Source organism: Apus apus, chromosome 5 (assembly GCF_020740795.1).
Source record: "Apus apus isolate bApuApu2 chromosome 5, bApuApu2.pri.cur, whole genome shotgun sequence".
NCBI lineage: Eukaryota > Metazoa > Chordata > Aves > Apodiformes > Apodidae > Apus > Apus apus.
Genome location: NC_067286.1, coordinates 44,399,146 through 44,426,709, shown reverse-complemented (window position 1 = coordinate 44,426,709; position 27,564 = coordinate 44,399,146). Strand labels below are relative to the sequence as shown.

Genomic DNA, 27,564 nt, shown 5'->3' with positions numbered 1-27,564 from the left:
TGGAAGGTATCCTTCCCCTGGAAAGTGTCGAAACACCTGATGCGTTATTCTGCATCTCAGGAAGTTTTAAACTTACCAGAGGCGATGTATATCTACCAAAACATCAACAAACATGCACTGAAGTCACACATCGTCAACATGTAAAAACAGAGCCTTTCCTCTCTGAGGAAAAGAGGATCTAGTAACAACATTCAGCCCTCTTAGACCAGCTCCCGTCTGCGCTAGAGGAATTGGCATTGTACATTGTAGAAGGCCAGACTTGGCCATGTTGTATACCATGTCCTCAGAGTTTGCTTTTCTTCTCTGTCCTGTTTTGCTTTGGATTTTTAAAGGATATGCTGTCAGTTCTTTTCTACATGATTTTATCTTCTTCCCCCATGTTCCCTCCCTCTGCCACTATATTTTTCTCCATACTGTCCTTGCCCTTACATACCCAGACATTTAATTTGCTACTGTTCCCTTCTTCCCACCTCACTCATGACAGAGTGCCAAAAGGTAGAGTTGAGATGAGTAAAGAATGGGGAGTTATTTCACTGATCTTGAGATGTTTTCCCTAAAAATGGAGAGATGGTGCAGATCATTCAAAGCTTTCCATTTCAATTTCCATTCCTCTCTTCCCTTGAAACAACACTGTATCTTTTTTCATATTTTACAACTGGGAAAAAGGGTGGGCCATGATGAGGTAGGAAAATTTTTGCTGTTTCAGCTAGGAGAGCTCCCCAAGTCAGGATAGAAAAGGGGTTCCTTCATTTTACTGGCGGATTACAACTCTCCTCAGAATGTCATCTATTTTAACCCACAGCTTTAGACATGTTTGTCCTACCTCTTGCTTAACTTTCAAGAAAGAAGATTTAGTATGTTAAGGCTGAAAAAAAAAAAATAAAAACTGTTTCTCCATTTCTGGGCTTTCATCTGCATATTCTAATGCTGAAAGAAAACATATACACCAAGGAGGTGGCCTCACTCCGGTAAAAAAGGAAATTTGATTTTGCATTTTGAGGTCTTCCTTGTTTGTTAAGTGGTCTTCCAGTCCAGGGTTCATAAACTGCACCATATGGGAAATGCTGGAGACAGCATTGGTACTGTGTTTGCTAAAAGAACAATCACTTGTTGGAGTAATCTATGACCTCATTCTTCACTTTGATAGCGTACACGTGTATGAAAAAAGACAACAGAGAAATGCATATGGAATGAGAATAAACTGTTGCAAGAATGTACACTTAGTTCTGCCAGCATAGGTCTCTTCTAATAATTCTTTTGGATACATAGTTCTGAAGCCCTTACTTCCCCTAAGTAAAATTTATTTGGCCAGTTGCAGACTTACAGTCCTTTTCTGCAGAACACTCGTCCAACTGCTATTTTAGTGGCATACTGGAGTAAAATTAGGAACATATTTTAAATTTCTGAGGTGTTTTGTAAATATTATGAATAGTTCAAGCTCTCATTTCTTTGTTTGCTCTCTCATTGACTTCTTCATTTGGAAAACCGAATACCAATTTAAAATATCACCAAGAAATCTTAGTGAAGTGTAGCTTTTCCATAACACTAAGAGAGATTTTGGACCTGATTTTGCAAATCCTAAAACACACTAATAGTTCTTGCTTCAAAAGTACAGCACTCACATCAGTGAGACTTCACATATACATAAGAGACATTTGAAGAACTAAAGACTTCCAGGATCAGTACTTTGGATGAGATTCTGGGTCTTCATTAATTAATAAAATTGTAGAATAGGTAACATCTGTGCATTAGTAAACACCATGTATTCTGCTAAGGAAATCTGCTGGTTTTATAATTACTTAAATTGAATAATCTAGGACTTTTTTTTTTTTAACTCATATACATAATCTCAGTGAAGTTAATAGTGTTTAATGTTTTGCTTATTACTCATACATTTCAAGATTGTGAACCTGTGCTCCTCTTAAAAATATTTTAAACCAATTTATAATTTTTTTTAAAAAAACAAAACCAATAATGATGTTACTTCAGAAAGATGTTGTGTTATATTGGTTTGCCAAGAATGAACTATTTCATTATTATGAATAACATAACAGACCAAATGTATGGCATTCAAAAATGTCAATTGAAAAGTGTTTCATCTTACCTCACTCGAGCCAAGAACTCATATGGGTAAGACAGCTATTATATATGCTGTCTCTTTGATGAATCTATCTATTCTTCCATCCATCATTTCATTTTGTTCCATTTTGATAGCAAGCTACCTTTTAACTCATAATCTTTAGAAAGTCTTCTGACAGAAGGTTTCCATGTTTTCCAATTGTTGGATAGATGACCAGATGGATGAGCAGGCTGGTGAACAGCTAGGTAAATTTTTTATTTATTTTTTTTTTTTTTTTAGTTAGACTGGTACCTAAGTTGCTGAAAATGTCTACCTGCTTCGGAGCAAAGGAAAAAAGCTATACTGTCTCAGGTGTTACACTGCACAATGTCATTCCGTAACACAAAGTGTGAAGACTGAATTTCCTTTCCATGCAGTGCTTTGAGAGTGTCTGAATGCTTAAATATAGGCTCTTTTAGACTCTATTTCATGTGCGATTGTCTTTTAACACAGCATCGATATCCACAAAAGGTAGACTTCAGTTCAAAACTTCAGGATGGCTTACAAATGAAAGTGCCTCGACATGCTTATAAGCTCAAGCTTGGAGAAGCAGTGACATAAAATGAAAGATCTGGTGGAAAACCGAAAAGGAAAAAGCAAAACAAAAACACAAAAGAAAACAAAGGTGGGTTTCTCAAGCACATGAATTGCATCAAGGAACTAGACATGCATTTGTTTTAAGAAAATTGAGCCAATCATTGTCTTGAGTGTTAAAGGGACTTTAGCAATTCAAACTTACCAAAATTATCCTCTTTTTAAGTGTTAAGCTTTATTTATTTATTTTAGTTTGATCTTGTAAATTAACAGGGAAACCCATTGACTCTCAATAAGCATTTTCTGTATACATTTTACTTAAAATTTAGTTACAATTTAGCAGAATTTATGGTTCCATAAAACCTTGGTGGTAAAAAAATATTTCTGCTTTAGTTATGCAGATATTTTTGTCTTACTTTCACAAATACTTAAGCTTCAGCTACAAATATTACACCGTTGTAGAATAAACCTCAAAAGTGGGCAATGCTGTCAGCTCTCATTGAAGTCAACAGGAACTGAGTGTCTACAACACTTTGCAGGATCAGATCTTTCACATAAAAATATTTTGACTGTAGTTAGCCACATCCTTAACTTAATTCATACTGACTAAATAAATTTGTTAATTCAGTTGAGGATAGAAGTTTGAAAAAGAACATAAATTACATTTTTTACAATGCTACAAAACATTGGCTTTCCCTTTGGAAAGTCTAAGTCAGCACAGAAAATGCAAGATCTGAGTTAAAAGGTCACCCCTTTTATCAGCAGTACTTTCTTAAAAGGAAACAAGAGAAGATTGTGTTCTGCTTTTTTCTAGACTTCAAGGCAAGGAGTTAGTAAGGTTGTTTGGTTTTTGGAGTTTTTTAATGTCACATTTAGTATAGAGGGAGAATAGCTTCCTGAATTATGCTCCACCGTATAACCAATAGCCGAGTCCAAACTGTGCTGAAATTAGTATGAGATACTGTTACCTTCAACAGGCTTTAGAATGCGCCAATCAAAACATCATTGTTCTGACATAAGTTTCAATAAAGCATGTGCAGAACTCTCACTCAAGCCAGCTGGGTTTACACGTTAAAAAGTCTTCTGCTGGACTGAGGCCAATTATGCCAAGCAAACACACAAAATTAAGCCTGAGATTAAGTTAGGGAAGAGTCTGACCCATAACTCAGACAAATACATCACTGTATCATTTGAGTGTTCAAACTGTACTCCAGACATAGCATAAAAACAACAGAACAATCATCTTTCTCTCTCTCCTTCACTGTAGTTTAAATGAAAATATTAAAAATGTTTTCTTTACAACATTTTAAAAAATTCTTTTATTATCATAATACAATTAGGAAATACATAGCACTAGTGACTAATCAGACTAATGAGAAAAAAGAAATTCACAGGAAGTGGTTTAACAAGCGGGTTTGGAAATTTTTTAAGAAAACTTTGCTAATAAAGATGTAAATGTAGTTTAAAAACAAATCAAAATAGGAAAATCATGCAGTGGTTAAGTTGCCATAATACATGTTGTTGTCCTTCATTTTGTTTTATTAGAAAATGTCTCCTGAATTTTTCTTGTTTGTTTGTCATTACCATGATAGCAAGCTTAGAATTTAGTCCCTTTAACTGCATTTTAATAGCAATGTATTATAGCATGATTTATCAACATATGGCAGGTGGAAGCTGACACAAATTATAATGAAAATTAAAACAGTCATTTATGCAGCAGGTGATTATCATTTAAGAAACATTTATTTGCAGGCTTTAAAAATGAGGGTTTAGAATCAAATGGGTTTAAAATGAAAGTTTTAATGACTGTTACCTTTTTCCTGCAGCCACTCCTCTACAGGCCGGTTATATTTGAAGGGGATTTTCTGTTTTACCATTTGGAACCGTTCACTATCAGTGTTGCCTTTAAAGTTTAAAAAACAGCTTAAAAACAATCTGAAAAGTCAATGAAATAGTTAAAACATCCTAGATTTGTTTTGGTTTTTTATGACCTTATTTAGCTATAAATAAACAAGTGCATGTGTGTCTACATACGTATATTTGAAAACAGAGATATTTATTTTTAGTAAAGTGGAGAATAGTTATACATCCAACTGCCTGAGATTCTGGAAGGTCAAAGAAGTTGAATTCTATAAAAAAAGATATCTCAGATTCTCCTTAGAGTACTCATCCAAACTGGTTAGAAGGCATGTGTAATTTGTCTGGGCCATGAGACCTCGAATGAACTCAGTGTCATGGGTTAAAACATTTTGATCAGATTCTAGAACTGATTGTATAAGGTCATGGCACAATATGTCAGTCACACAAACACACAGTCAGTAGTTCTTTGATAAACCTTTTTGCAGTAGTAAAAGACACGCATTAGGACTAAAAACCCAGTAAACAGAAAAGAAGATATGAAGAAATTATAAGAAACTAATGCTGAAAGGATGTAATAAAAGCAGTTTAAAAAAGCCTAAGAGTGGGAAGATAGAAAGAAAAATAAAATGAAGTCAAATTTTAAAAAAGGAAGAGCTGTAAATTAAGGATCCGTGAAGGTTTGTGTCCAGTTACCAAAGACTTGGGCCTGTTGCCAGAAGAAAATGGAAGCTTAGAAACTGATTTCAATGGAAGTGGAAATAATTAGCCAACATGTAAATTCTGGCAAGTGCAGTTCCATTGTTCCATGTTGATGGACAACAGAATTATCCAGTAAATTGTGTTTTGGAGGAAAGCTCTTATCTTATCTGTAGACCTCTGAGAGGACTACAATTCACACAAAGTCTTTGTCCAAATTCTCTGGTTACTGAAAAATTGTACAGGTCAGATGGATTGGGCCAATCTTTAGTAGAAAGGAGCAGCTCAGTTTTAGAGTGTTAGGAGTGACAGTAAACAAGTGCCATAATTCTGCTTTTTCATTTTCTTCAGCTACAGTCACTCTGACTTATTCTAGTTTTTGCTTCATGTATTGTTTCTATAAAAACTCTTCAGTCAGATAGGTATAAAAAGAGTGCATCTTTTAAAAACTTCATTATAACATTGTAGAAAACTGGAGTAAGGCCCCAGCTTACTGAAGTAATGCTCCCATAACCAGAAGTTTAGTAGATGAGTAGTGCTGCATTTATATTTTTTATAAATGTCAGTCCAAGAATCAGCAACTGCTCTGCATAATTTTTAGTATTGTTATAATAATGACCTACCATGGCTTCGTATTTATTTGACTTTCTGAAAGAGATTCTGGAATTTTTTTTCAATGTAAAGACACATCAAGGAAGAAAACAGATATGACTATCAGCTGGCAAGATGCTCCAACCAGTCAACAGCAGACACTTTCATACTGCAAACAATAGGACTGGTAAATCTCATGTGATCAATAATCCTTACTGTGCAACTGTTTCTCCTAAGTGCTGCCAGCCTGTATGAGGTACCAGCTGGCCACAGGTATCCTCGCCAGCATTGTCTTGTTACTGCTGACTTTCTGGAGCAGGTGAAACTCACTATACTGACACACCAGTAATAAACCCACAAGAATCACATGTAATAAAGCATGGATCTAATCTTAAGGGTATTTGTAAAAATCACCACCTATATCTCTAAATCCAGCTGTAAGAAAAACTGTGGAGAGTCATTAAAGGGTTAAGCTAATAGAAGAGGCCAGCTGCAAGCTGTAAATCTGTCACTTAAACTTGTTGCTAATTAGTTGTGAAAGTCTTTTGTATAAGCTTATCTGCAGTTTTAGGGATAGATTACCAGAGTCCTTGAAGAAGAAAGAAGCCATTCAACTGAGACAAGGAATGTCTTCTGTCTCCACTGCCGATAAAAGGAAGACAGGATAAGAAGAATCCCTGATAAAGGGATGGACATAATAACGGGTGGACACTTATTTACATTTATTTTCTAAATGACCAATGAATAGGTAAACTGCTTGTGTTATCTTCCCCTGGACACGGCGTGGATAGGGAACTGATTGGTTAGCAAAGCACGTGCAACATAGCAGAGAAAGAAAGAATGTTTAGCAAGGACAAGCCTTAGGGTATAAAAGAGATAACACTAGTGGATTTTCGCCTGGAATAAACTGCTCCTGGTTGTACCAGAACAAAGGTCCGTGCCTCATTCGCTCCAGAAAACAGCAGTTTGGTTTTGGGTTAATATCTCCAGCTATTATGATGAACATTTGTGAGCCTTGCTGCTTATTTGATGCAACAGGTAAAATAGGTTTCTAAAACTAAAAGGTTAAGAAAGGTTCCTTTCCTGCAGGTTCTCCCATTTGTTTAAGTTCTCCCATTTGTTTAAGTCTAAGGAAGTTTACACTCACAGCACAGGGAAGTAGAGCTGCTGGTTTGGGGAAAACAGAAACAAAAGTAATTAAGTCAAGTTCACTATAAAACCAATTTATGTTTTAAGATCAGTTAACAGGGCATTCTGTTTATCCATCAGACCTTTTCTCAACACAGTAACCCATGCTCCTCTTCACCAAGCCAGCATCTCATAAATGCAATCACAGAAATTCTGCATCTCCTTTAGGATATTTTTTATCTGTTGTAGTGTGCCGATCTTTCTCTGTGTAAGATGAGTACTAGGTCCTGAAAGAAACTCAGGAGGTATTTCAATGGGATGTAAAGGCCTAAATTTCTCTGTCAAGCCAGACTGGAACATTAATAGAGAGCCTGCTACTAAATCAACATTGCACATGATATAGAAATATAGTTCCAGTAGAAACAGAGGTTATTTCCCACTTTATAGAGTATGCTCTGACTAAGGACTTCTGGTTAGGTGAGCGTATTGAAATCTTGATGTTGATGGGCAATTATATTTTCTATAGGGCCAAAAAAATTCTAACATTCTCTATAGGGCCAAAGAAATTCTGTAACACACTTTACTTGGAACAAAAAACTCCACTGGCTTAATTTGGTATGTACTAAACAACCTTTTACAGGCTGCAATAAGATCCTTTTTAGAATAAAGAATGATCCACAGTTCATGGATGGAGTGCTTCTTCCTCTGTGTGGAGGGCTGACTGTAGAAAGGAAAAAATATAGTGGATTGAAAATTCTAAAAAGAAGGGGATCTGACAAGAAAAGGTCAGAAAGAATAAGGTAAAAATGAAGTGGGACAACGAAAGAAGACACAACAGAAAAAAATTGATTTCTTATAATACAGTCCTAGACCTTCAAGAAAGCCAGAAATTACAACTATTCCCCACCACATCTTTAATGACTTTTTTTTAAAATCAGGTTTAATTTAATGTTGTTATTATTATTATTATTAGGTATATATATTCAGCAAGATTAAAATATATATGAAAATCATACCTTTAAAAGCTATGAAAAATTGAAGAACATTAGAAAATTAAAATAGGTTTAACTTGCAACATTATTACATGATCTATTATTTTTGCTTTGTTTTTAAATTTTATTTCAGAAATTAGCAAGAATGATTTTAAAACATGTGCATGAGAATGTGTCCACTGATACACCCAGTTACAACACTGAGTTAAGGAACAAGTTTTCCTTTGTTAAGCACTTGGGATCGTAAATAAATATCCATAAACCCATACAATTATGAAATTAACATTGACTTTGAGTTGTGCTTTAAAAAAATAAACACAGCATTTGATATGAGAGTTCAAAAAGGAAATACCATGGTTTGCAACGAGAAGTAACTTAAGTTCAACATGAAGTAAGCCCATCACACCTCTGACAACTGAGCCATGATGTGATTAAGAGGGATTCTTGTCCATCTTCATACACAAACATTTTTCAATAACATGCCTTTTGTGACATTGTAAATACAACATAGTCCCTTTCTTGAGCTGAATGATACTCATATTCAAACCATCCCTTCATGTAACTAATCTAGATCCTCCCTTTCTTTTTTTTCTTTGAGTCCAGCTCTGATTCAAGGCTATACTTCAGAAAAGAATACACAGGATAAAGACAGCCATTTAAATTTACTTAAGAAAATATGCATAATCCCATAGTTCTTTTGCATTCAGAATCAATGTGGGTCTCAAAGGTCTGCAGGATATAATTTCTTATAGTAGTGTTGATTAGTTTTGCTACTTGTGATTTACTACTTTAGCTTCTTTCTGAAACCAAATGCATTCCCTCATCTATTTTTTCTCCTTTCTCATGCAAAAATTCTAGAGCACAGCCAAATCCAGCTCCATGAAGACTGGATAAAACAAGTCTTTGACTCAATTTAGTATTCATATGTACAATTAGCAGAAATACTTCATCTCCTAAGCATCACATAGATGCCAGTTTTCCAACAAACTGAGAAGCATCCAGCCTCTTATGACCTTAAAGATTTTAATGGTAACATTTTTAAATCATCTAGATCCCTCAAACTTACTTAACCTGAATATTAAAAATATTTTTAAAACCATAGAAATTGCCTAGGACTAGGTATTTTGGAGAGGAATTTGGCAGAAGAGCTCTATATTTCTGTTTGTCCCTCTTTCATCCAAGAAAACCTGCAAATTCCATCACAAAAATCAGAGCCTGCTGGTTAAATATGATCAGCTGCCAGTCTTCTGTCTTTTTTCTCCAGCTTTCTGTATCCACACTCCACAGACTATACAGATAAATAGATGAGACTGATAATCTTCAATTTAGATCAAAGTAAAATGGTGAAAAAAATAAAAACAATTTGCTAATCACTATTACCAGTTCCCACGGGAAATGCTTTTGATACACTATAACAGTCCAGGGGGAGACAGCTTAAATTTGCTCATGGACAAAACAGATTTTCTTCCAAAATCCTTACAATGTTGGATGATGCTTTGCTTTTCTGCTCAATGTTCCCTTAAGAAAACAAATAATATTTATTGCATTAAGCTCATTTCTAAGCCAAAATGGATTCTTAAGCCAAAGAAAGTAAAAGAGCAACTGAAGCTCTGAAAAATGTTACTTTTTGACCTAGATACCAATCATGGTGATTTACTGCCTCTTTGGTGTGGAAGAGGAAAGCAGAAAGGTTCCAGCAAATTGCACTGAGCAGAAAGAAAGTACCCACTTCCAGGTGGAATATTAATCCAACCTGATGTGTTGTCAAGTCTGTGAAGATCCTAAAAAGAATGCCATAAGAAAACATTCATCTGTCCTAAATTAATGCCAAAAGCTGTTTTACGAAGAGACGCTGTAGCAGCAACATTTTCTTCATTGCTTCTAAGCCTCAAAAAAGAATGTGACATTTTATCTTATGAGCAGTCATTAAATGAAAGGGGAGATGGTGATACTAATGATTTAAGAAAACAATTTGATAGCAGTGCTCAAGGTTTAAACTAATTCCACCTCTCTTTCCCTTACTGTAGATGGAGTTTCCGTAGAAGGGCTAGTAAGCAGTTAGTGTTTGATATTTCACTTCACCCAGCAGCCTTTAATGTCATCTCCCTTTGAGTTTTTATGGATACCCATATTCTCACTAAGATTTACATACACTTGACATCAGTATAGGAATGAGGCATGATAGCCTGCTACAGCCTGAAAAGTTTACTTTTGAAGGCTAAATCCCCACTAACATAAATTGACTCAGTTCAATTCAGCCCCAAAACTTCTGGAGGTGATGCCATGTGCCTTGGGAAAGGAGACATAATGAAAGAGCTATTATTTTCCCTTAATAACTAATATAGGGTACAAAAGTTTCAGAAATATGCTTGTGAATAGCCCACACTGAACCTCTTTAACAACTTCTGTTATCAGACAGCTGCACTAAAAACCTTTTTTGTGTCCCATTTTCACATTTCCTTAAGTACATATTTTGTTCTAATTATTATGAAGTACAGCCATCATTTGCTCACATTTTGTATTCAGCTAGGAAAGTGATACAAGCCTACTAGTAAAATTTATATTTAGGACTAAAACATTTTTCTTTCATAAATCAGGAAGGAACAACAACATTACAATCAGTTTTAGCATCAAGCCTGTTTATCTACAGCTGTTTATTTTGTTGCTTTACTGTAAGACCATATTATGGTTTATATTATATAACATAGGGAATGTTTGCATTAAAATCAAACCATGTAAAAAAATCTCTACTTGCAGCAGTTTTTATAAAGCATTTCAAAAAAGCCCAAACCCCAAACCACAGATGTGGCTTATACAGAGATGAAACAGCATGGCCATGCAACCAAACAAAATAATTATGGTATCTTTCTAACTAACACAAACCATCCATCTACAAATTCTTGCAAAGCCTCAGTTTTGCCTTGTGTAGCAAAGGTTGCTATGGAAGATTAGTTCAAATTTGGGATATTATTTCATTATAGAGGACCTAAGAGTAGCCAAGTCTTGACATTATTTATCTTTGGATATTATGTTTTCCCTTCTGCCTTCACTGTTCAATAAAGTTGTATCTTTTGCTACTGAATTCTCATTTTATTTCATGCCCTTGTTTTCCCCTTAGTCCTGGATATGCCCTTGACTTTATTTTCAATTCCCTCTGGTACCATTGTTTGCTGGGAGCCACACTTTTCCTTCCGTTCATCTCACTGTGGACTGGAGTTAAAAGCTGACCTTCACACTGCAACTCTCCTCAGCTCACTGCCCTCATGACAAAAGACAGTGAGGTCTCAGTAACAGAAGTACTAAAAATATAAGAGAGAATTATGAAGCAAGACTACAATAGCAAAAGTTACTCAGGTAACTGGAGTTGTTTCTAGGTTTCTACTGCCTCAACCAAAACCTTTTTCGCTGCTGCCACTCCCCATTTCGTCTTGTCTTTTTTAGCCTGAAAAATGTAGTGTGGTAATTCAAAGCAAAGCAGAACCAAAATAATTGGGAAATTCTAAAGCAAACTAGGAGATTAGAGTATGAATGTCTATCCAGAAGGCGCAGCTAACATGGGGCTAAGTGACATTAAGACTAAGGAAGACTGTGAGAAGTCATCTAACTCACTCCTCTGCCCCAGGACAAGATCAGTAACATTTCAACATCCCTTAAATTAATCTTTCAATCCTGTCTTGGGTGACTGAAAAAATGAGTGCCTTACTCCCGATAATCTAACACAGAAGCACAACAGGAACCAAACAAAATGAAAACTAAGACTAGCAAGTGTGGAAGAATGTTAATAAAACTTTTTCAAATGTGCAAAAAAAACAGTCTTGTGAAAAGGAGAGTAACTCAGGTCTTATTTTATGTGAGAAGATTATATTGAATCATTTCAGTCCTATAGAAGCTGAGGCTGTGGGTATGAGATGAAAGCAGTCTGGTTTAGTTCTCTTTGAATTTATGTTAGAAAAGTGAACTAGTGTATAGTATCAAGAAAGCAGTTACTAGTTCAAGCTTTTTACAAATATGAAACATTTTGGGTGTCCACAATACCAGATCTTTGAGGTACTTTCTACAGTAATGTGTAAATTACTGTTTTTTCACTGACCAGGTTCAAATTAAGCTTCATATCAGGCAGCCAAGGCTAAAGTGACTATTAAAGAACAACTGAAACTACATATTGATCTTCCTATTGTACAGAAGAAAGAATTTAATTTTGCAGGAAGAGTTATGAAACAGAGATCAGAATAAAATCCACTGCTACTGTCCCCATATCCCACTTTTTCAATTCCCTTGGGAAAGGTCAGGATCAAATGTATATAGCCCAGTGAGGACAAAGAGCAATGACCAAATGTCAAAAGCACTTTATTTGTATTGACACTTAAAGTTCTGTTAAATTACATTTACCTGGAGGTTGCTTATTTGTTTTTTGGATTATGTGAAGTCAGGGCAGAGAAACACTGGACCTAGTTTACAAGTATTTGTTTAGGAACTGGAACTACACGAATGTAGCTTTTTTGCTTCCAGGACCAACGTGAGACTGAAAACAGAACAATTGCCTTTGCATGATGCAGAATGTAAGGTAAGAAAACTTGTGACCTTAAGCTTGCTTTGTAAAGAGTCAGCAGCTCACTATCACACCCCTACAAACAAGAGCACTTGGGTAGAGAGCTACCTTAGGTCTGACACAGCCAATATGGAGGTAGGGCTAGAAAGATCACCAATTCCTGTAGAACCACTTGGGGCTCAATGCATTGTTCTCCCCATTCAAGAAGGGTTCCACTTTATGTTTATCTGGCATAACACTGAAACCAAGAGTCCATGTTGGGAGGTGCCAGTGGGCACTCTGGTATCTATGCAGTAATCAACTCAGTTCAAGCAGGAGCTGGGTTGGCTCCATCAGAAACTTCCAGATGTTTCTGGATGTCATTTCCCTGTGCATATATTATCAGGGAGGTAATATGGGGAACTGAATATACAACAAATAGAGAAAGCAGATACAGTTCTTTGCCATGAATACACTGCTGAGGACAGGGAGGCTGCTCAGTCAGTAATATTGAAGAGAGTAATGTCTAGAAAACATTTATTCAAATGCTACCAATATGGATTGGAAAGCTGATCAGTTACAAATAATAGAAAGGGGAAAATCCTTTGAAGGGGACAAGTTCTGGTTGGTTAGTTTCCATGGAAGTGCCTGAGAAGAGCCCATTAGGAATTAGGACTTCTTGCAATAAGACAGTGGGAAATGAATGTTCATGAAAGTTCATGAAAGGCAGATCCTGCTTGACAAACCTAATCTCCTAATCTCACCAAACAGGTGACCTGTTTACTTAATGAGGGAAAGGATGTGAATGTAGTTTACCTGGACCTTAGTAAAGCCTTCAACACTGTTTCCTACAGCACTCTCCTGGAGCAAGTGGCTTAATATGGCTTAGACCGGTTGCTCACTTTGCTGGGTAACAAGCTGGCTGGATGGCAGGGCACCAAAGAGTTGTGGTGAATAGAATTAAATCCAGCTGATGGCCAGCCACAAGCGGTGATCCCCAGGGCTCAGTGTTTGGACCAATTCTCTCTAATAACTTCAGTGATCTGGACTAAGGGATCAAGGGTCAGTAAGTTTGTAGAGAACACCAAATTGGGTGGGAGTGTTCATCTGCCTCAAGGTAAGAAGGCTCTACAGAAGGATCTGGACAGGTTGGATCAATGGGCCAAGGCCAACTGTATGAAGTTCAGCAAAGCCAAGTATTGAGCCCCACACTTGGGTCACAACAAACTTCTGCAACACTACAGGCTTTGTGAAGAGTGGCTGGAAAGCTGCCCAAAGGAAAAAGACCTGATCAACAGCCAACTGAATATGAGCCAGCAGTGTCTCCCAGGTTGCCAAGAAGGCCAACGGCATCCTGGCTTGTATCAGAAATAGTGTGGCCAGAGGGACTAGGGAAGCAATTGTCCTCCTGTACTCAGCACTGGTGAGACCATGACTCAAATGCAATGTTCAGTTTTTAGGGCCCCCACTAGAAGAAAGGCACTGAGATGCTGAAGCGAGCGCAGAGAAGGGCAATAAAGCTGAAGGGTCTAGAGAACAAGTCTTATGAGGAGTCTGAGGGAACTGGGATTGTTTACCCTAGAGAAAAGGAGGCTGAGGGGAGACCTTCTCACTCTCTACAACTATCTGAAAGGAAGCTGTAGCATGGTGGGGGTCAGTCTCTTCTCCCTAGTAACAATTGACAGGACAAGAGGAAATGGTCCCAAGTTGCTCCAGGGGAGGTTTAGATTGGATATTAGAATACATTTCTTCACTGAAAGGGTAATAAAACATTGGAACAGGCTGCCCAGGGATGTGGTTGAATCACCATCCCCAGAGGTGCTTAAAAGATGTATAGATGTGGTGTTTAGGAACATGGTTTAAGCACTGGACTTAGTAGAGTTAGGTCATAGTTGGACTCAGTGATCTGAAAGGTCTATTCCAACTAGAACAATTCTGCGATTCTGTGATTCTGTTCTCTGGTGTGAGTGTCAGGAAATAACTAAAAACAAGTAAGAAACTGATGAAAGAGGAAGTTTATTAAGAAGAACTTCCTACCAAGATTACATATGAGAAGCTGCTATAGTCTGCTGAAGGAAATTATTGAATTCTTTAAAATTCTACTTGAAAAAGTGGTGGGGAAGTATCAATTGATTACAGAACGGAATAAATGAGACCAAACAGGCCTTTTTCCATCTGTAACTGCTACAAATCAGTGATCTCTGCCTCCTCTTGAAACCAATAATTCTGTTTGCATCAGCTTAGAAAAAGGACATTCAGGACCCTGTAGTGACCCAGTAAGCCTTCTCAAAGACAAGTGTCATTGAGAAAGCCAAGCCATGAACTAGAAGAACAGAAAACATCCAGACATTGAAAAAAATCATCACTGAATAACACTGTGCCAGAAGTAAGGTAGAGCCATGGAAAAAGGAACTTGTAGCTTCTTTGGATACATTTTCCTTACTACAACATTTTAAATCAATTCATTTCTTGGAAGTGACCTGAGTTTTAAAAATTTCTATGGGAATGCTAAATATTGAAGGGGCAAAATATCACTCAGTCTGCATGTGACAGACTGATATACAGCATGAATCTCAGTGACTTTGAATTTGTGGGGCTTAAGAAAAAAACACAAAAGATTTCGCTAGTCTAACAAAGGAGTTCTCAGTCTCCAGGGCGTTCTAGATACTCAGCAAATATCAAAGACATAAGTTCACCGATCCGGAAAGGTTTCCATACTCAGTGAATTGAAAAATATTTTCTATTTAAGTCCTGAAGATAATGTAAATTGGGGCTTTATTCCCAACTCTACTGATTGGGAAACTGAGCCACAGAGTGGTAAAAGCATTACCCAAGACCACAGGGTATGGCATACATAAAGCCAAGGCTGGGACTCAGGAATTTTTGGCTCCCAGTTCCATGACTGGCCCCTTTCATTTCTTTCCATCCTTTCACACAGTTGGTCTGCTTCAGTCCACAGCATTGGATTTCAATGACTGCTTTCCAGTGCGTTTTCGTGAGCAGGGAGAAGGCTGATGTAGATGTGTGGTCCCTTCTGTTACTGCGTGTCAGCTGTGTCAGCCTGGGATTTCAGCTGGCACTGTTCCTTCTGCAGGCAATAAGATGAGAAAACCACAAAGTTGTTGTTCAAGCCTTTGATCCCTTAGGCCAGATGTTTGCTCACTCTTATTGTGTGTGTGGGTGTAAGAGAGAGACAGGGACAGAGAGAGAGCCAGGGAGGGAGAGAAGAAAGAGAATATTTTATAACAACTCAATTTGACCAGGAAAACTGAAATAGAACTAATCCAGGAGAGAAATGTAACTATATTAATGTCTGGGAGTTCACTGCACTCTTCTGTCTAGCAGGATTCTTACTTTCCAGTAATCTTATTTAGCCCTATTCTCCATTTCAGAAATATTTCTCCATCTTTCTCTGCACTACATTATGCAGCTACATTACATATATAGATCATCAGATGATAGATCCAATAATAATTCATTTTACTCCAGCAAAGGAGAAATTTGTAAGAAATTTTTGACGATACTAGTTATGCGTGGTACTGGGCATCCATTCAGTCATGGACCAGTGGACACAAACACATGAGAACAGCTCATAATATCTAGGCTTCCAGACAGAATAATCATGGTTACACAAGCAGCTGTATACTTTAGCCTGGAATTGCTAGCAAGACCAAGCTATCAGAATATACCTACATCTCTCAATATTTATTACAGCACTTGGAAAATGGCATGGTGATGATTTCAGCAAGAAGTATGTTGAATGTCAGAGACACAAGGAAAAAATCCATGGCCTGGAGTGCACTGGATGAATGCAATACCCCTTTTTGCACCATAGTATCTCAGGGACAGTGACTCAAAGAGCTGTAGTGAGTGTAAGAATGTAATACAAATATTTAGGGAAATCCCTTGGCCCACAACTATTATTTCAGATGGAAGATGAGTGAGAACAACTAGGCAGAAAGATTCAGCAATGCCCTATGGATACTATAGCTTGGCATACTTTAAGTCACCACTCTGACATAGAGCAAGCCTAGGAATGGGGAACTGTCAAGTTCATCTCCTCAGTTACACTACGTAGCATACGACCAGTGTCAAAGGTCAACATGACTTTTAATGAGCTTTCCCTCTGTGTGTCAAGAATTTATCTTACAAAGAATACTTGTCTGTAGGACTAAGCTAAGAGAAAAGAACTGAGATTCGAGCATCAAGATCATCAGTGGAAAAAGAATCGGAGAAATGGAGAAAAGTTAGAGATGCAGCTGAACTGTCTTATTCTTATTTTGTCACAATACACCAGAGTAACTTCTATCAAATTACAGATGGAGAGGAAGTTGGAGTATTTCTAGTCTCCTTGGATTAATTAATGAGGGGAAAAAATAAAACATTTACTTTTCAAAACAGTAGTACAAATGTAATGAGTGTAGACATACAGTTTATGTGACCTCATACTTCAGGTCACAAACACAGCATAATAGTAGGCTAACTTTCTGTAGAAGGAAATATTTTAGGGCATGTATTTGTTGTTGCCATGGTAGGTTACTGTAATTCTCTGAAGTATCAGACACTTGGCTGCTGTCCAGCTCAAGAAGCTGATTAGATGGATGAACAGACTCGGGAAGGACAGAATAGAAACCATTCCAAATCCAGGACCATTGGACAGAAGTGTCATTTTGACCATTAAAGCAATTTTTCTTCTGATTTATTTAGTAATTGCCTGTAGTTTTGACATATTTGACCCAAAGTCTGTTTCAGGAAGATGTAAAATTGATGCTACACTAATGCTACTAACAGCATGCAGCAATATAATACATAACTTCCTCTTTCGGACAGCACTGAAAAAGTTTTCCTCATATTATCAGTTATTTCTGATAGTATTTTCTTTATCCAGGGTATAAATAAGAGAAAATATTCTGTTTACATTAAAACTAGTATTGCCTCTGTGGCATGTATTTGCATGTTGAAACCTCTTCTGTGACTGTTACGTAGCAATAATAGACACTACTACATAAAAATGCTTCTTATTCCTTCTCCTGTTTCCTACAGCTCAAGGACTATCTGTGGGATCCTAGGTGGGAATTAGGCAGTCATGGTTATTTGCACAGAGACACCATTCTGTACGTACCCTTCCTTATACTTCTTGCAATCCTACTGCTGTTAAACAATGCTGTACTGTTTGTTCTGCCTGGTTATCTTTCATGTCTTCATAAAGAAATCAGTACATCTCCTTTCTTAATGCCAACCTGACTGAAATGGCGGTGCTTGATAGACCACCACTCACCTGGGCTTCAGGTACTCAGTGAAGGTAAGACTGCAATTCATGTAGAGTGCAGCATGTTTTATGAGCCTGGCATAATTTTGAAAACTGAAACTTCAACAGGAAGGATGAGTACTGGAAGTCACAGTATAGTCACTTTGTTCCTTTTCTGTCTGTCTTTCCTCTCCTCTAAATGTAAAGACAGAATTAAGAATATAGACAAGCCCTACAACACTTCCATGTTTCAGCATAGGGGCAAAGAGGAAATGAATCACAGCATCATCCATGGGAAGCAGAAAAGCAAAACATGAAGTATACAGAAGTTTAACTGTGAATGCATTGGCAACATTTACGTAACTTATTTGTCATGTCAGATCCTATTCCATGATCCTGTATGGGCACACATGTATTAACACGCATTAACATGAGTGTATTTGCACAAATTCCAAAGTATGTTTGTCTGTTGGTGACTTTATGTGTGTAGGTTTATCTCTCAGTGAATACAGAGAACCTAAACTTAGCGTTCATATCATGCAGCCATATTTATCTGTTTTCCAACCTTATAAATATATTATAGATGTTACGGCCCTGCAGTGAGAAGCTACAATCAACTCTTGATTTCATCAACTTGTCATGTTTTAATCATTCCTCTTGGCAGATCTTTCAACATATGTCACAGAACTGCCTTCAAAATGTGCTTCTCCAATGTTGTTTTATTAACCTTGTCTTTTTATATGTTTTAGGCACATTATGAAATGCAGCAAATCTGTCAAAGGCACTTTACATGCCATCTCCAATTCATGCTGATAGGAAGCATTTGAGAGCTCATTCAAGTCCCACAAAATGAGTACAAATGAAAAATCAAAACCCACGAACAAGTATATGACAAAGAACCCTGGGGATTACATTCAGCCCACAGGGCTAATAAAAATTCAGTGCTCTTGTTCCTAACTCATTACCCACTCACAAGGGCATTTGGATAGGAAAACACTAATACAACAGTGGGATCTGGCAAAGAAATGGCTCCAGCATGCACATCAAGCAACTGGACTGATTAATAACTCCAATTAGTCAAATTCAAGATCTATGTATCTCTTCATGGAGACAACATCAGCCAAACTTTTCACCATTAACTTCATTTCAGTAGTGACAAGGAGGAGAGCATAACAGCCTCAAGTTTGAAGGAGGGAATGGAGAGCCAAAAGGGCACAAGAAGGCAAAAACCACTGTTGGTGGAAAGACTAGATCTCAAAATCACTATGGAAGAGACATAGGAAAATTGGGGGAGAAGGAGCCAAGCTCTGAAGAGCACAGAGAACAAATTATTTCCTCTAATAAAGGTCCGCTACCTGAAATCACAGTACAACTTGAGCAGTGCAGAGGTACTGGGAAGGGACAAGTATCGTTAGAAAGGAAAAAGTTGTTGCGAGCAAAGACTCAGACATCCCAGTTGGGTCTCCTTTGAGTTTTCCTTGTTACTGTTTCAATCAGCCTTAGTCCCTGCATTACTGGCCTCATGAGAACTAATAATCACAACACTGCATATTATTTCCAGTTTCAGAGCACATGTCAGCTGAAGAAAGGATATGTAGTCTTCTTTCATATCCTCCAGTGATACTACTGTTAGACCATCCAAACTTATATTCTCCTTCTTGGATAATACATTGTAAAATAAACAAAGCAAAGTTGAGAGGTAATATCCCACATTAGGCCAATGTTAACAGTTAAAAAAACACAGGCAAGCTTTCAGAAAAACAAAATCTTAAAATAAAAAATCACAGACACAAAAATGAAAATGTCACTGAAAAAAACCAAAGATCTTATGTTTCCAGAAATGAGGCTGATTTTTTCAACTGTATTAGACTGATTCATAAAGACTGACTTCAGTAATCCTGCCTTGATTATAAACAAAGACTACTACAGGTATAACACTCTATTCCTCCATAACTAAGGCACCCATATTTCCTGAAGATTACTGTCAGCTTTGTTTCACAAACATTTGGTTAAGTTACCCTCATTCAGATGGTTAGCAGGTAGCAAAACACAGACCACAGAAAAGCTGGCTTAGTCCTCTTATTTACTCTTGGGAAATCTACTCTCTACTCATATTCAGCATAAAGCCAGTGAGATGAATCCAAGCCAGCATGCACAAAGAATCTGGATGCAACCTTGTGATACCTCCTGTTTCAAGGACAAGATGGGGACTAATATATAAATATCAGCAGTCATGCCTGCGATCTGCTTTCTACAGCTCCCCTCTATACTTTACATTAAACAAATCCCTGTAAAATTTTATCTTTAACAACTACAACAACGACTGCATTATCTGAGGAAATACCTCATCATAACAAGCTCTTGTATGTTTTTTGTAATTCCTTTACAAATAACCTTGAGCCTTGTGTATGTCCTCTTAATATCTCAGAAGAGGATCTTGCTGTCTCCTCTCTTCCTCTCCTGCCTGCCTACCTCCAACACCCCCCAATTATCTCTTGCTGTCTTCTGGGTGGTTATGTTTAATCTCAGGATTAGGCAGAAGCCTGCAGTTTGCCTTGAACAGTTTATCAGCTTCCAAGAGACATTTACAGGGAGAGAAAGACTCCAGTTTTGATAGCAGTAATTGTATTTAGCTTGTAAGATACAAGGCTATTTATCTCATGGCTGGGAAATCACAGAGGGAGAGAGAAAATGTTGCTGATAAAAACTAAATAAAACCAAAAAGAAAGAAGAAAATAAAAGAAACTACACCCTCCTCAAAGTTCTTCCAGTAGGGGGAGGAGGTGGGAAATGGATTTAATTGAACAAAAAGATCAGGCAGGCCACTTGTGGATGGAGCTTGAAAATATCAAGGCAGAGGTGATAAATGGCTTGAGCAGAACATGACATTACCTGTTTCAAAGCAGACTATGAGGTCTAGTTCAGTAGTCACAATAGTGTAGAGCTTAGGGACTTTGATTTGTAGAGATGGGTATAACCATTTTTAGAGATACTCAGTACTGACACTCCATTTAAAGACAGTTGGAACTTATTTTCTGCAGAAACTTACAATAGGACTTATCACGGGTTATGGGGTGTCATTAAACTAGCTTCAGTTTCCTTACTTATTAAATGCCCTTTCTATTCCATATTTGCAGTTCAGTCCCCTCTTCTCAAAACAGCTCTGTGCTCCATTTCTCCCACCACAAAAGCCCTGTAAAATCCCTGAATGCTGACTTAAGTTCTGTTCAGCCTCCTGTACTACTGCAGTTTTAAAACTGCCACAGTAATTTTGGGAGGGTATTAAAAGGAAGAAGAAAAAAAAAAAAAAAAAAAAAAAGGATTTACACCTTTTGAATCTTGCTAGGCTGCAAAAAATACTCTAATCAAAAGACCACACAAGCCAGCTGAAGTCAGCATCATCAGTCTGGGAAATATTCAGCAGTTTGTTTAAGTATCTGATTTGTATCCTTTTAGTCACAGAAGACTTTTAGTAAAAGAAGGGTAAGATGAAACCATGTGTATCATTCAATTGTATCAGAAGAGGAAGACCAACTTAAATATTTCAGCTTTCTACCACCATAATTCCCTCTCTATAGTTAAAACAGATGAGGTGAGACATATAGTGTCTATTGAATCTATAATATATAAAAGCTGTATATCATTTCATCTGTCTCACATCACCTGCCTGGTACTTACCAAGCAATTTCAGATCTTCCCACCAAGTAAATGAAAAATATATTGTAGCCTGAGAGACTTCATGCCTTTCTCATTTTAGATAGGTAGGACAATCTAGACCACTATCACTTTAATCTGTGCTTCTTCAAGGCCTTTTCCTTCAGGCAATAGCAGGTGACAAAGAATGAATTTGTTTCACACAGACTTCTAAACACATAGTTCAGCTGAGACTTTACACTGGCATAAACCAGCCCTGCTGATAAAGGAACTCATCTTTCCCTGTGTTCTGAATGATCCTGTCACCATTGGTAAAGTGATCCAGCTGGACAGAACATGACAAGAGTAGAAAACTGAAATTTGATTATTTAAGCAACTTGAATATTGTAAGGAATAAAGACAGAATGAGTGTCTCTGTCCAGCTCCAGCTGTATATTATGGTAAGATCCACCTACATCAGCATTTTGGTTTGAAGCAGAAGCATACCTTTGAGGTGTACCTCCCAACTCTGTCTACTTACTACACTTTGGTTCACATACTGAAATGCTATCAAGGAATACAAACTGGATTCCTTTCAAATGAAATTAAACCAGACTATATGCCCCAACTGTTCAGGGACATTCAGTCTTAGGGACTGAAGGAAAACCCCAGCACCAAACTGAGGGTCCCAGAATCAACTTTTTAAAAAAATTATTATTATTTTTTTTTTGTATAGGTACAAATTTCTTGGACCATGGTACTTACCAGAGCAGTCACAAAGTCCAAGGAGTTCTGCTGTCAAGAGCTAACTGTCCAGCTTCCTAAGATCCAACTTCCCCACAAATGTGTATGTGAGAGAGAGAATGAAGTAGGGGCACAGAAGATGAAACCGTTTTTCTTTTATACAGTACTAACAGAACTGCAAATTAATGTCATTTGAAAGGGCAGAAACTCCTAAAAGAAGGCTGAGAGATTGCTCAAGACAATGATAAAGGGGAAAAATATAAAATCTCTATTGAGTGGATGAACTAATTAATCCTGATAAGGTTCCAGTAGTTTAATGCTGTCCTGTTTCTTATTTTTAAAATGCAGGAATAAAATTCAAGCTACGTTCTCTTGCTAGATCATGTTTTTATTTAAATTACAACCTCTTCCTGCCTCTAGCCTCCCTTCCTTGAATTTTCTGCTTTATAATATAGCTCAAATTAAACTTTATTTTAGTGCACTGATACTCTTGCTTTACACCTTCTCTTCATCTTGTTTTGCTTCTTTTTCTACTTCAGAAAATGTATTCAGTGCATAGATGAATGAACACAAACATCATGCTTGTTTCAATGTATACTACAAAACTAGCAACATACAAGTATTTCTTTGCAAGCAAAGACAGTGTAAGAGAAAAAAACCCTCCTTTTTAAGAAATAATGAAAATGTAGGGAATGAGATATACTGGATCTGTGTCAAGACAGAAGATTTGTTTTTAACCCTTCTGAGAAAGCCATGGCTGACTGCTTCCCAACCTCCGGCTTCTTAATTGAAGTAATTCCATCCTACTGTAGAATGCCTCAAATTTGATGGCTTTACTATAATCTGAAACAGAAAAGTCAGAGGCTTCCTCTGCCTGAACTAGCTTTCCTATCTCACCTACACTTGGTCCAAAATTACTCATGCTTCATCCCTAAAAATATTCGTTTAGATCTAGAGAAGGCTTTTAGGAAGAACATAAAAGCAAGAAAATAACAGCGACCAAGCACAATCTGTTATCTGGGATGTAGAGTGAAGAGTGAAGGCATGTGAGACAACAGAAGGAAGGCAGTCATGGATAACTGTGCTTTCAAGCACAGATATCCAAAACTATTTTTTAGCAAAAGGTGTATATCCTGACTGAGATAGATGTTGTGATGATCAACTTCAAGAATTAAGCATCAAGGAATTGGCTATCAGTACAGCCCATGAGAAAAGCTCTCCTTATTGTGCACTTGAGGGAGAGGGGAAAGGGCAAAACTAATGCAAATAAATCATAAATGGCTCAATGGTTTTGGCTGAACTAAATCACAACAGCTGAATTGTACATAGCAGTCCCAGTGCTAAAGCTGCTATTTGCAATCACTCAGCTCCCAGGAGCTTTGTCTCAGATACCTTCACCAGGCCACTGCTGAGAGTCTTACTGTGCAGTAAGAGAAAGTCTGGCAGGGTTGGAATAGTACAAACAGTGAGAGATCATCCCTAATGATTTGGATTATTTCAGTCCCAAAGCGTTGCCAATCTTAGCTCCAGTTTAATTCCCTCCTTTACAATTTCTCTCTAACCATTTTCCTCACAAGAAAGCATAAAGCTCATTTTGCAGGTGACTGAGATGTAATTGGATGCTATAAAAACCAAAATGTCAGCGCATGCAATGTAAGTTTGTCGCTTTTCAATTTTCCTTCCACTTCCTTGTCTTTTATATGAAGCTGCAAAAATGCAGCTTTGGAATCTTTCAGTCCCATTGGGCTACTATCATTTAATTTCAATTTAACTGAAGACTGAGTTTTAAGGAAAGCAAATATTCACTCTCTTTGCTCATTTAATGAATATACTACTTCTATTTGTACTTTCCATTGAGCAAGTAATTATGAGTCTAATGTATAATCCTTCTACAGGTAATAAAACTCAGAGCAGAGCATGGAAATGCCACTCAGAACACGGCTCTGCTGCCTGAAGATTGTATCACATGTGATGATGAAGATACTTCTGCTAGTTTGCAAAATTTGCGAACATTAGGCTGTAGCACAATGCAGAAAATGCACATAAAGTTGACAAGAAAGTGCACATAAAATTGTTCATATTAAAGACAACAAAGCATGCCCAAATGTGCATGTGTAAGAATATGATGTTTTTTAAACACTAGAAATAACTGCATTTCCAGAATTGAAGTGATCTTACCCTACATGAAAAAGACAAGATTCCTTAGCTAATATTACACAAGTTTGAAACCAATTGCAGTTCCAGTAGCTTCCAGCTGAAACACTCTGGATTAGCCTGTGTCAACCCAACCATAAAGTTTTTCACAGAATTGAAATGCAGCTGAACACTGGTTTGATCTTGCACTCAGTATAAGAAACACTAGTGCAAGTCTGGTTTGTGAAAGACAACAAATTATTCATTAGAAAAGCTCATGTTTGGTCTTCTTTTAAACCATTAATTCTCCAGAAAATTGAACTCATAAGTTTGGCTTCCTGTAGTTATTGCCTTCTCTGGTTTCCCAAATCTGAGGCATTCAAAACATCTCTTTATTATATGGATATTCTGCCATTTAAAATGAATTGAGATCAAACTACAGACCTTTCCTCTGGCAGGGCTGAACACTGCCCTCCTTCCTCAGTTATTTTCCCCAGCCATGTAGAGGTTTGTTGCTTTTTTTTTTTTTTTTTTTTTTTTTTTTTTTTTTTTTTTTTTTAACTTTTGCACCTTTTAAAAATGCAGCTCAATAACCAGTTTGAAAGAAACTGGAAAAAATTAGGGATACACCTGCACACACAAAAAGTATGATCCCACAAGCCTTTTTTTCACAGGAACATGCTGAAAAACTCACAATCTACAAACAGCCAGAGATTGAAATACATGCACAGAAGGAGAAGGCGTCTGGAATATAAAGGTGTCCTTTTCTCTTGGGGAACAACTGCATATACTCAGTACTAGCCGAGAACATAAGATGAATGTTGATTGTATAAAACCATATGTCTTCTAATGAGAACACAGGAATATCTTTACTCAAGTCAGAAGCAGAGGGTACTGAGGTATTCTCTCAGTGTGATTTATTTTCCTTAAAAAAAAAAAAATCTCTAATGTAATGAGCTGAACATGTTGTTTCTTTACACCAGGGACTTACCACAGCAAGTAACAGAATAAGAAAATTTATTCATGGGGTTTTTACTAACTATAATTGGCTGACAACTGTATCAGAGGTATTTCACCATAAAATAATTGATGAAAGGAGCAGAAGAAAGACGCTCACTTTGGGCTTCCCCTAGCCATGCTTCCCTCTCTAGCCAATAGATAACAGAACTAGAATCTAACTTAGCACGTCTGTCATGACATTCTCAGAAAGTAATTATTTCACAAAAGTAAGGGTATTTATTAAAATACACTCTTTTGCATATACATTACCAAAACACAGACAAAGAGTCATGCTGAATATGTGGTAGAGATCACCACAGGACAGATCGCTTTCATTAAAATCTTTCTTGTGTACCTTGAGTGAGTGGAAGAGATGAAATTATCCTTTTGGAGTAATTTACTAGTGTAACATTACATAAATGATTAGGATATTTCTCATAATTTGAGGTTAAGTGGCTTGTGGGCAACTCCTAAACAATGAGCAAATTGTCTCATGTTTATTACAGAATTCTTCCTTCTGTCCTGATTCAGTTACAAACTATCCAGAAAGGAAAAACCGGGAATTGCTTAGACTTAATACCGGAAACCAACACAATGATGATGGTTTGATCTTAGACAATAACATGAATAAGAATGCAGTTAACACTGAAATTCTTCTCTTGTGCTCCTCCTGTCTTTTGTAACCATCCACATCACCAAGCCTCAGCTATCTGATGCACTTTCAGCATCACATACAGCAATCAGCTTTTCACTTGGAGTGAGTTTGACTTTTTAGCATAGTGACATACAGAATCAAGAGGTTGTGATTTGCCAGTAGGATAAAACACAGGATAGGGATTCAAGAGCCAGTTGTTCACTATTCTTGGTAGATTTCGGGTGACGATTTCCAAAGAGATACTAAATTTTGCAACTGCGTTTTGTCCTAAAATCAACTAAGAGCTGATACATTTGGCTAGATTGTGTGTCAACCTTTGTATCTGCAAACCTAAAAGTAGAATTCTGTTCAAATACTTGCAACTTAATCTTCTACATTATGTACACTTCAACTCTGCATCTATTATAGATCATGTTTTGGGTGTGGCTAGATTCACCTCTCCTTTTTGTAAGGTCTGTTCAAAACCTTCCTCCCTTAAACAGTTAGAAAATATCACAAGTAGCAAAACTAAGTTTTTTTGTTGAATCAGTTTTGATTCTGTAAAACTAGAATTCACTTATAGATGGCTGAAACAGCAGGATTTATTTGCATCATACCACATACCTGGCATTCTTTCTTTTTCTATTTTTAACAGACAGAATATGTGCCACCAGGCTCATCAAATGATTTTTGAGATAAAGCAACAAAGCTTTAAGCAGAACCCAATTGGCAATTGGTGTTGAACTTTTTTTTCAGATACAGACAGGCAGAAAGAGAAAAAAAAGAGAAAAAGTATGTACCTGTTGGGTAGTGTTCATTCACTGGCCAGCTGTCAACCTGAAGCGTGGCATTGCCACCATTCCTGGTAAAGCGTACCACATGGTATTTGCCATCGTTTACCGGTGTGCTATCCTCTTTAATAGAGATGTCCACTGTGCCAATATTGAAGACTACGCCAATCTTGCCTTGCTCCTGAAATGAACGAAAAAAAGAAACAAACGCTTGTAAATTGGTGTTGATTAGGAGAATATTCTCAGCCTATGAACAACAACTTCGACAACTTCTTAATGCAAATGGTGGATAAGCCGACTAGGAGAGGAGCGCTGCAGGATCTTGTGCTCACCAACAAGGAGGGCCTTGTTGAAGCAGTGGTGCTCAATGGCAGCCTTGGCTGCAGTGACCCCGAGATGGTGGAGTTCAGGATCCTGTGTGGGAGGAACAGAATACCCAGCAGGACCAGAACCCTGGACTTCCACAGAGCAAACTTCGGCCTCCTCAATCAATTGTTAAAGGAAGTCCCATGGGACAGAGTGCTAGAAGGTAAAGGGGCTCAAGATAGCTGGACAACATTCAAGGACCACTTCTTGCAAGCACAGGATCAGTGTGTCCCAATGGGTAGAAAATCTAGTAAGGGAGCAAGGAGACCAGCATGGTTAAAAAAGGAACTGCTGGGCAAACTCAAACGGAAAAGGAAAATCTATAGATCATGGAAGGAGGGGCTGGTTACTTGGGAGGAATACAGGACAGTTGTCAGAGAATGTAGGGAGGCAACTAGGAAAGCTAAGGCCTCCTTGGAACTTAACCTTGCAAGTCGGGTTAAGGACAATAGAAAGGGCTTTTTCAAATACATAGCCAACAAAACTAATACCAGAGGCAATATAGGCCCACTGCTGAATGAGGTGGGTGCCCTGGTGACAGAGGATTTAAAGAAGGCAGAGGTGCTGA

General features: G+C 37.4%; 1 protein-coding gene across 22 annotated transcripts in view; it reads right to left on the bottom strand.

Moving 5' to 3' along the window:
- NRXN3 (neurexin 3) overlaps positions 1 to 27,564 on the bottom strand; it is a 1,010,752-nt gene that overhangs the window by 113,338 nt on the left and 869,850 nt on the right. For all 22 annotated transcript variants that reach the window (XR_007889631.1, XM_051620875.1, XM_051620874.1 and 19 more), the window contains 2 exons: positions 26,640 to 26,811; positions 4,467 to 4,556 (listed from right to left, as the gene is read on the bottom strand). Coding sequence is in view for 21 of the 22 variants with exons in the window: in XM_051620875.1 (XP_051476835.1) it covers positions 4,467 to 4,556; positions 26,640 to 26,811 (262 nt within the window). In the remaining variant the exon portion in view is untranslated. The remainder of the gene's footprint in view (positions 1 to 4,466; positions 4,557 to 26,639; positions 26,812 to 27,564) is intronic.